This window comes from Thalassophryne amazonica, chromosome 12, assembly GCF_902500255.1.
Source record: "Thalassophryne amazonica chromosome 12, fThaAma1.1, whole genome shotgun sequence".
NCBI classification, from domain to species: Eukaryota; Metazoa; Chordata; class Actinopteri; order Batrachoidiformes; family Batrachoididae; genus Thalassophryne; species Thalassophryne amazonica.
In genome coordinates this window covers 102973896-102985609 of record NC_047114.1, presented here as the reverse complement: position 1 = coordinate 102985609, position 11714 = coordinate 102973896, and the positions used below count along the sequence as shown (strand labels likewise).

At 44.0% G+C, this 11714-nt stretch overlaps 1 protein-coding gene across 1 annotated transcript in view; it reads right to left on the bottom strand.

Moving 5' to 3' along the window:
• impa1 (inositol monophosphatase 1) overlaps positions 1-11714 on the bottom strand; it is an 87295-nt gene that overhangs the window by 55344 nt on the left and 20237 nt on the right. Inside the window, exons 2-3 of the mRNA XM_034183570.1 lie at positions 10223-10305; positions 3481-3614 (exon numbers count right to left, since the gene is read on the bottom strand). Coding sequence (XP_034039461.1) covers positions 3481-3614; positions 10223-10285 — 197 coding nt within the window. The 5' untranslated portion in view covers positions 10286-10305. The remainder of the gene's footprint in view (positions 1-3480; positions 3615-10222; positions 10306-11714) is intronic.

Genomic DNA, 11714 nt, shown 5'->3' with positions numbered 1-11714 from the left:
ATGAAGGGCAGAACTTAGTGAATGACAAGCAGTGAACACACACACACACACACACACACACACACCACAAACACACACACACACAATAACTGAAGGGCAGAACTTAGTGAATGACAAGCAGTGAACACACACACACACACACACACACACACACACACACACACACACACACACACACACAGTAACTGAAGGGCAGAACTTAGTGAATGACAAGCAGTGAACACACACACACACACACACCACACACACACACACACAGTAACTGAAGGGCAGAACTTAGTGAATGACAAGCAGTGAACACACACACACACACACACACACAGTAACTGAAGGGCAGAACTTAGTGAATGACAAGCAGTGAACACACACACACACACACACACACACACACAGTAACTGAAGGGCAGAACTTAGTGAATGACAAGCAGTGAACACACACACACACACACACACACACACACACACACACACACACACACACACACACACACACACACACAGTAACTGAAGGGCAGAACTTAGTGAATGACAAGCAGTGAACACACACACACACACACACACACACACACACACACACACACACAGTAACTGAAGGGCAGAACTTAGTGAATGACAAGCAGTGAACACACACACACACACACACACACACACACACACACACACACACACACAGTAACTGAAGGGCAGAACTTAGTGAATGACAAGCAGTGAACACACACACACACACCACACACACACACACACACACACACACACACACACACACACACACACACAGTAACTGAAGGGCAGAACTTAGTGAATGACAAGCAGTGAACACACACACACACACACACACACACACACACACACACAGTAACTGAAGGGCAGAACTTAGTGAATGACAAACAGTGAACACACACACACACACACACACACACACACACACACACACACACTGTAACTGAAGGGCAGAACTTAGTGAATGACAAGCAGTGAACACACACACACACACACACACACACACACACACACACACACACACAGTAACTGAAGGGCAGAACTTAGTGAATGACAAGCAGTGAACACACACACACACACACACACACACACACACACACACACACACACACACAGTAACTGAAGGGCAGAACTTAGTGAATGACAAGCAGTGAACACACACACACACACACACAGTAACTGAAGGGCAGAACTTAGTGAATGACAAGCAGTGAACACACACACACACACACACACACACACACACACACACACACAGTAACTTAAGGGCAGAACTTAGTGAATGACAAGCAGTGAACACACACACACACACACACACACACTGTAACTGAAGGGCAGAACTTAGTGAATGACAAGCAGTGAACACACACACACACACACACACACACACACACACACACACACACACACACACACACACACACACACACACACACACACACACACACAGTAACTGAAGGGCAGAACTTAGTGAATGACAAGCAGTGAACACACACACACACACACACTGTAACTGAAGGGCAGAACTTAGTGAATGACAAGCAGTGAACACACACACCACACACACACACACACACACACCACACACACACACACACACACACACACACACACACACACACACACAGTAACTGAAGGGCAGAACTTAGTGAATGACAAGCAGTGAACATACACACACACACACACACACAACACACACACACAACACACACACAGTAACTGAAGGGCAGAACTTAGTGAATGACACAAGCAGTGACACACACACACACACACACACACAGTAACTGAAGGGCAGAACTTAGTGAATGACAAGCAGTGAACACACACACAACCCACACAGTAACCTGAAGGGCAGAACTAGTGAATGACAAGCAAGTGAACACACACACACACCACACACACACACACACACACACACACACACACACACACACACACACACAGTAACTGAAGGGCAGAACTTAGTGAATGACAAGCAGTGACCACACACACACAGTAACTGAAGGGCAGAACTTAGTGAATGACAAGCAGTGAACACACACACACACACACACACACACACACACAGTAACTGAAGGGCAGAACTTAGTGAATGACAAGCAGTGAACACACACACACACACACACAGTAACTGAAGGGCAGAACTTAGTGAATGACAAGCAGTGAACACACACACACACACACACACACACACACACACACACACACACAGTAACTGAAGGGCAGAACTTAGTGAATGACAAGCAGTGAACACACACACACACACACACACACACACACACACACACACACACACACACACACACACACACAGTAACTGAAGGGCAGAACTTAGTGAATGACAAGCAGTGAACACACACACACACACACCACACACACACACAGTAACTGAAGGGCAGAACTTAGTGAATGACAAGCAGTGAACACACACACACACACACACACAGTAACTGAAGGGCAGAACTTAGTGAATGACAAGCAGTGAACACACACACACACACACACACACACACACACACACACAGTAACTGAAGGGCAGAACTTAGTGAATGACAAGCAGTGAACACACACACACACACACACAGTAACTGAAGGGCAGAACTTAGTGAATGACAAGCAGTGAACACACACACACACACACACACACACACACACACACACACACAGTAACTGAAGGGCAGAACTTAGTGAATGACAAGCAGTGAACACACACACACACACACACACACACACACACACACACACACACACACACACACAGTAACTGAAGGGCAGAACTTAGTGAATGACAAGCAGTGAACACACACACACACACACACACACACACACTGTAACTGAAGGGCAGAACTTAGTGAATGACAAGCAGTGAACACACACACACACACACACACAGTAACTGAAGGGCAGAACTTAGTGAATGACAAGCAGTGAACACACACACACACACACACACACACACACACACACAGTAACTGAAGGGCAGAACTTAGTGAATGACAAGCAGTGAACACACACACACACACACACAGTAACTGAAGGGCAGAACTTAGTGAATGACAAGCAGTGAACACACACACACACACACACACACACACACACACACACACACACAGTAACTGAAGGGCAGAACTTAGTGAATGACAAGCAGTGAACACACACACACACACACACACACACACACACACACACACACAGTAACTGAAGGGCAGAACTTAGTGAATGACAAGCAGTGAACACACACACACACACACACACACTGTAACTGAAGGGCAGAACTTAGTGAATGACAAGCAGTGAACACACACACACACACACACACAGTAACTGAAGGGCAGAACTTAGTGAATGACAAGCAGTGAACACACACACACACACACACACACACACACACACACAGTAACTGAAGGGCAGAACTTAGTGAATGACAAGCAGTGAACACACACACACACACACACACACACACACAGAAAAGCTTCTTACCGATGTGTTGGGAATTTTGCCTTCACTGACTGGATGATGAGACCTTCCACCTGCTGGTCGGTCTTTGTGACCAAGTCAACCAAGGTGCTCTTTAACATCACGCTGCACTCGTCCTGCAGTGCGACCTGCACCATCTGATCAATACACAGCCTACTCAATGCAATGATCAATACACAGCCTACTCAATGCACTGATCAATACACAGCCTACTCAATGCACTGATCAATACACAGCCTACTCAATGCACTGATCCTCGAAATGGTATTTGTGCTGTTTGTGAGTAAAAGTTTGAAGCTGGTTCACTGCAGCTTTTGGTCAAAGAGGCTGATATGAAGGTGAAGCAGCTTTCTTTTGTTTTCAAGCAGGTTGCCAAGTCCGCACTTTATAAACCAGCCAGTTGCCAGGTCCGCACTTTATAAACCAGCCAGTTGCCAGGTCCGCACTTTATAAACCAGCCAGTTGCCAGGTCTGCACTTTATAAACCAGCCTGGTAGGAAGCAAGCTGGATTAAGCCGTTTCATCCCATTTTTTGCACTTTTTGGATCACAGCTGATCATAGTAAAACAGCGCCCTGTTGAACAGCCCTGTTAGTCATGACAGTACATTTTTCAGAGCCTGATAAGGATCATTAGTCATCAAGAAGAGTGATAATCAACACTTGCATGGATAAATACAAAAACTAGACACTACTAGAGTTCACCAATCCAATCTAGAGATCACCTGTCCTCCATGTTTTCCAACTCTTGGACATCCGTGGTGCCTAAAAGGTGCTTCCCAGGTATAAGGTCAAACCTCACCAACCTGCCTGAGCAAGGACACAGGCATGAGTGGTTAGGAAAAAAATCCCTCAGGCCTTTTTGAGGAAGAAACCTCAAGAAGACCAGACTCAGAGGAGTGACCATCATTCAGACCAAACTAACAATAAGAGCCCATCCATCCACATTCTCCAATTAAGGGTCACAGGGGGGCTGGAGGCTGGAGCCTATCCCAGCAGTCATAGGATGTGAGGTGGGGTACGTCCTGGACAGGACGCCAATCTGTCACAGGGCCACACATAGACACACCCACACACCTACGGTCAAATCAATTTATTTTCATTTATATAGCTCCGAATCACAACAAAGTTGCCTCAAGGGGCTTCACACGAGTAAGGTCTAACCTTACTAACCCCCAGAGGAAGAACACAGGCGACAGTGGTAAGAAAAAAACTCCCTCTGGTGATTTGAGGAAGAAACCTCAAGCAGACCAGACTCACAGGGGTGACTCTCTGCTTGGGCCATGATACAGACACAACTGATGATTTAGTCATCGTGTCTCCCTACTCTGCTGAACTGCAGCAATTGCTCAGAGTTTGCACAGAATATGGTCAACAATCTGACATTAAGTTCAACCAAAAAAAGACAGAGGTAATGGTTGTTAGGACAAAGGAGGATAGAACAAAGACATTTCCCCTCTTCACACTGTCAAGCTATGTATTAACTGTTGTGGACAAGGTCAAAATATTACTAAAAATGACCTATGTGATGATGATATACAGAGACAGTATTGTAAAGTGTATAACATGGTGGCACATAAATTCCACGTGTGTTCAGATTTTGTTAAAGTTGCTTTGTTTAAAGCCTACTGTACATCACTGTATACTGCCCACTTGTGGTGCAGTTATAGTCAGGCCAAGATGCACTACGGATCCTGTTGAAGGTCCCTTGTTGGATGAGTGCCAGCCAGTTTGTGCAAAATAATCTTCCAACTCTAAATGCTGTGATCAGAAATCTTGTGAACAAGTTTTTATTGTGACTGGAGGACTCCAAAAATGAAATAGATACACCTCCTGTTGTTGGAGACACAGGAGTTGTGTCTGTATGGACGACAGTGTTTATAGAGTTTGTACTCTCTATTTCCATATATTGTGTTGTTTTTTTAATATATTTTATCATTTTAAATTTTTAAATGGACCAGTAGTGTCTGAAATAAAGTTTGATTGAATGATTGACTGATTGAACTGACAATCGGAGTATACAGGAAATTTGGGAAGATTTTGGGAGTCCATGCTGCTGCACAGGACAGGAGGCCTGTAGAAGACACCACACCCATCTATGGGTGGAGCTGCATCTCAAACAGACAGAAAAAGAATCAGGCATCAGAAAGACAACAAATATAGTATAATTTGTCACCATTAAGCAACAAGAGTTAATTGAAACTAAAACTGAGTCCATCTTATCAATCAATTTTTTTTCAATCAATTTTTTTATATAGCGCCAAATCACAACAAACAGTTGCCCCAAGGCGCTTTATATTGTAAGGCAAGGCCATACAATAATTATGTAAAACCCCAACGGTCAAAAACGACCCCCTGTGAGCAAGCACTTGGCTACAGTGGGAAGGAAAAACTCCCTTTTAACAGGAAGAAACCTCCAGCAGAACCAGGCTCAGGGAGGGGCAGTCTTCTGCTGGGACTGGTTGGGGCTGAGGGAGAGAACCAGGAAAAAGACATGCTGTGGAGGGGAGCAGAGATCGATCACTAATGATTAAATGCAGAGTGGTGCATACAGAGCAAAAAGAAACAGTGCATCATGGGAACACCCCAGCAGTCTACGTCTATAGCAGCATAACTAAGGGATGGTTCAGGGTCACCTGATCCAGCCCTAACTATAAGCTTTAGCAAAAAGGAAAGTTTTAAGCCTAATCTTAAAAGTAGAGAGGGTGTCTGTCTCCCTGATCTGAATTGGGAGCTGGTTCCACAGGAGAGGAGCCTGAAAGCTGAAGGCTCTGCCTCCCATTCTACTCTTACAAACCCTAGGAACTACAAGTAAGCCTGCAGTCTGAGAGCGAAGCGCTCTATTGGGGTGATATGGTACTACGAGGTCCCTAAGATAAGATGGGACCTGATTATTCAAAACCTTATAAGTAAGAAGAAGAATTTTAAATTCTATTCTAGAATTAACAGGAAGCCAATGAAGAGAGGCCAATATGGGTGAGATATGCTCTCTCCTTCTAGTCCCCGTCAGTACTCTAGCTGCAGCATTTTGAATTAACTGAAGGCTTTTTAGGGAACTTTTAGGACAACCTGATAATAATGATCAATAGTCCAGCCTAGAGGAAATAAATGCATGAATTAGTTTTTCAGCATCACTCTGAGACAAGACCTTTCTGATTTTAGAGATATTGCGTAAATGCAAAAAAGCAGTCCTACATATTTGTTTAATATGCGCTTTGAATGACATATCCTGATCAAAAATGACTCCAAGATTTCTCACAGTATTACTAGAGCTCAGGGTAATGCCATCCAGAGTAAGGATCTGGTTAGACACCATGTTTCTAAGATTTGTGGGGCCAAGTACAATAACTTCAGTTTTATCTGAGTTTAAAAGCAGGAAATTAGAGGTCATCCATGTCTTTATGTCTGTAAGACAATCCTGCAGTTTAGCTAATTGGTGTGTGTCCTCTGGCTTCATGGATAGATAAAGCTGGGTATCATCTGCGTAACAATGAAAATTTAAGCAATACCGTCTAATAATACTGCCTAAGGGAAGCATGTATAAAGTGAATAAAATTGGTCCTAGCACAGAACCTTGTGGATCTCCATAATTAACTTTAGTCTGTGAAGAAGATTCCCCATTTACATGAACAAATTGTAATCTATTAGACAAATATGATTCAAACCACCGCAGCGCAGTGCCTTTAATACCTATGGCATGCTCTAGTCTCTGTAATAAAATTTTATGGTCAACAGTATCAAAAGCAGCACTGAGGTCTAACAGAACAAGCACAGAGATGAGTCCACTGTCCGAGGCCATAAGAAGATCATTTGTAACCTTCACTAATGCTGTTTCTGTACTATGATGAATTCTAAAACCTGACTGAAAGTCTTCAAATAGACCATTCCTCTGTAGATGATCAGTTAGTTGTTTTACAACTACCCTTTCAAGAATTTTTGAGAGAAAAGGAAGGTTGGAGATTGGCCTATAATTAGCTAAGATAGCTGGGTCAAGTGATGGCTTTTTAAGTAATGGTTTAATTACTGCCACCTTAAAAGCCTGTGGTACATAGCCAACTAACAAAGATAGATTGATCATATTTAAGATCGAAGCATTAAATAATGGTAGGGCTTCCTTGAGCAGCCTGGTAGGAATGGGGTCTAATAAACATGTTGATGGTTTGGATGAAGTAACTAATGAAAATAACTCAGACAGAACAATCGGAGAGAAAGAGTCTAACCAAATACCGGCATCACTGAAAGCAGCCAAAGATAACGATACGTCTTTGGGATGGTTATGAGTAATTTTTTCTCTAATAGTTAAAATTTTGTTAGCAAAGAAAGTCATGAAGTCATTACTAGTTAAAGTTAATGGAATACTCAGCTCAATAGAGCTCTGACTCTTTGTCAGCCTGGCTACAGTGCTGAAAAGAAACCTGGGGTTGTTCTTATTTTCTTCAATTAGTGATGAGTAGAAAGATGTCCTAGCTTTACGGAGGGCTTTTTTATAGAGCAACAGACTCTTTTTCCAGGCTAAGTGAAGATCTTCTAAATTAGTAAGACGCCATTTCCTCTCCAACTTACGGGTTATCTGCTTTAAGCTACGAGTTTGTGAGTTATACCACGGAGTCAGGCACTTCTGATTTAAAGCTCTCTTTTTCAGAGGAGCTACAGCATCCAAAGTTGTCTTCAATGAGGATGTAAAACTATTGACGAGATACTCTATCTCACTTACAGAGTTTAGGTAGCTACTCTGCACTGTGTTGGTATATGGCATTAGAGAACATAAAGAAGGAATCATATCCTTAAACCTAGTTACAGCGCTTTCTGAAAGACTTCTAGTGTAATGAAACTTATTCCCCACTGCTGGGTGGTCCATCAGAGTAAATGTAAATGTTAAGAAATGATCAGACAGAAGGGAGTTTTCAGGGAATACTGTTAAGTCTTCTATTTCCATACCATAAGTCAGAACAAGATCTAAGATATGATTAAAGTGGTGGGTGGACTCATTTACTTTTTGAGCAAAGCCAATAGAGTCTAATAATAGATTAAATGCAGTGTTGAGGCTGTCATTCTCAGCATCTGTGTGGATGTTAAAATCGCCCACTATAATTATCTTATCTGAGCTAAGCACTAAGTCGGACAAAAGGTCTGAAAATTCACAGAGAAACTCACAGTAACGACCAGGTGGACGATAGATAATAACAAATAAAACTGGTTTTTGGGACTTCCAATTTGGATGGACAAGACTAAGAGTCAAGCTTTCAAATTAATTAAAGCTCTGTCTGGGTTTTTGATTAATTAATAAGCTGGAATGGAAGATTGCTGCTAATCCTCCACCCCGGCCCGTTCTACGAGCATTCTGACAGTTAGTGTGACTCGGGGGTGTTGACTCATTTAAACTAACATATTCATCCTGCTGTAACCAGGTTTCTGTAAGGCAGAATAAATCAATATGTTGATCAATTATTATATCATTTACCAACAGGGACTTAGAAGAGAGAGACCTAATGTTTAATAGACCACATTTAACTGTTTTAGTCTGTGGTGCAGTTGAAGGTGCTATATTATTTTTTCTTTTTGAATTTTTATGCTTAAATAGATTTTTGCTGGTTATTGGTAGTCTGGGAGCAGGCACCGTCTCTACGGGGATGGGGTAATGAGGGGATGGCAGGGGGAGAGAAGCTGCAGAGAGGTGTGTAAGACTACAACTCTGCTTCCTGGTCCCAACCCTGGATCTTGGGTCTCCAATCCGCAGGCATCCGTGTGTAGCACCAGTAGGTTCCAGAGGTATGACTTTCAGTCAGCGGTGCAACAGGTGTGTCATCGCGAGGTCAGTCTGGCACCCTGGGGTGCAGGGTCAGGATCCGTCACTGGTGTTGTCAGTGCCTCGGACTGACAGAAAGAGAGCAGAAATGGCCTGAAATAATTGCATCTAAGGTATTAATTTACCAGCAGTAAATCGACAGGGAAGTAGAGAGAATACTAAGGTGATCGCCGGCAACTAGAACTGAGCCTCAATAATGACGTGGCAATATGCTGAGGGACGCAAAGGGGTCCACAAAATGGACGCAAAAAAATTAAACATTCAATTTGGCATAGAGCACTGCGTCCACTGTTCTACGCAGGTCTATGTTACACTGTGCTACTGTGCATGCTACCCTACACCAGGGTGAAAACTTCAACTTTTTCATCAGTACACACCTGCATTGCTAAACTTTATTCATCCCACTGGACTCTACTGAACTTTGCTGGCAGTGAAGCTTCGAAACCACAGAAGAAGAAGGGGCGGGCCAAAGCGCCCCCCCCCCCCACGTGGGCGCAACGTATGCAACCATTCCTGCATAACAGACATGCAGCACAATGCAACTCTCCACAGGCCCGGTGTAAAAGGTGCTTTTGAAAGAAAAGCATGACTAGGTTTGTAAAGCTGACCAGGGGGTGTGCAGCTGCCGTTTGTTGCACCACCATCGCGCTCTCAGAACTATATGAAAGCATTTGTAGCTGCTACACCAAACAGCAGATGAACGGCGGCTCACCAAATCCAGCGCCAATATATCGAAAATAAAGGGAGGGGCCTCACGGTACACCTATCAGTTCCTGACAAAAGCTGGTATTTGATGAACTTTAATTCATTCAGGAGTTTTCACGCTTCTGTGGAACAAAGGTTTTGTTATAGTTGCATTTTAATTGATTATTAATTATCACCAAACACACAGTAATAAAGACAGCAGAAATTAGAAACCACAAAAACTTAATCCTGCTTACTTCTCCCGCCTTCCTGGCCACGCCCACTGCATGGTCCATGGCACTCTGCCAGAGGTCAGCCATGTTGGAGGAACTACTCACTTCTGGAGGAGAAGAACAAATCAGATCAAAGTTTAAAATAATAAACTGAGGAGAAAAACGCCCTTAGACAGTATTAGATTTCAGGTAGAAACCTGAAGCAGACCAGAGTCAGAGGGGGACCAAAAGAGCCAACACACAGTGAAATGAAACGTAGCAGCGACACACACACACACACACACACACACACACACACACACACACACACACACACACACACACACACACACACACACACACACACACACACACACACACACACACACACACACACACACACACACACACACACACACACACACACACACACACACACACACACACACAGAGTCCGAGAGGTTTTTTCTTTAAACAGTCAGCAGGTGGTTCAGATGGGTTCAGGCGCCTTCATTCCCTTTTCATTGGACAGTTTAAATAATTATCAACTAAAACAGAATTTATCCAATCACAACTTTAATCCACATCACTGACAGAGCCAATTTGAAACCATCCAGAGGTTTGGGTTTGAAATTACGTCAATGAAGAACACCAGGAACACTGAACCAACATAAACTACAGGCTTAACGTCACCAGTCAAAGCCAGAGACGCCGCCTACAGGTCAGGGGACCAGCTGGAATACAAATCTGCTCAGAAAAAATGAGCAAAGGGAGTCAGAGAAGCCCAGAGGAGGGAGCCTACAGGCAGCAAAAAGAGGGCCACTTTGAAAACCATGACCCCTGCAGCACATGGAGAGGAATTAAAATCCTGACCGACGATAAAAACATCACCACACGCCGATCAGTCAGGACAGAGATCACCCCGACTCCCTGAACCTCTTCTTTGCTCGCTTTGATAAGCAGCAGGAAGAGCCCAACTGGCTGAAGGAATGCAGCCTGAGGAGGAGCCGACACTCATCCTCCAGCAGCAGCAGGTAAGATCCACCTGGAAATGGATCGACACCACCAAAGCAGCTGGACCAGATGGTGTGACAGGCTGCCTACTGAAGACCTGCGCTGACCAGCTGGCTGGGGGGTTCACGGGCATCTTTAACCTCTCCCTACAACAAGCTGCTGTCCCCACCTCCCTCAAATGGATGACTATTGTTCCTTTGCCCAAAAAGCCTGTTGTCACAACTCTCAATGACTATCGCCCAGTTGCCCTCACTCTGGAGATCATGAAGTGCTTTGAGAGGATGCTGTTGGCACACATCAAAAACTGCATCCCTGCAGACCCAGACAGCCATCAGTTTGCACACCGGGCAAACAGGTCTACAGAGGATGCTGTCTCCATGGCGCTTCACATGACCCACCTGGAGCAGACACACACAGTGCATTTAATACTGTAATGCCTTATAAACGGGTCCAGAAAGTCACCAACCTCGGACTCCTCACCTCACTCTGTTCATGGATTATGGATTTCCTGACCAACAGACTT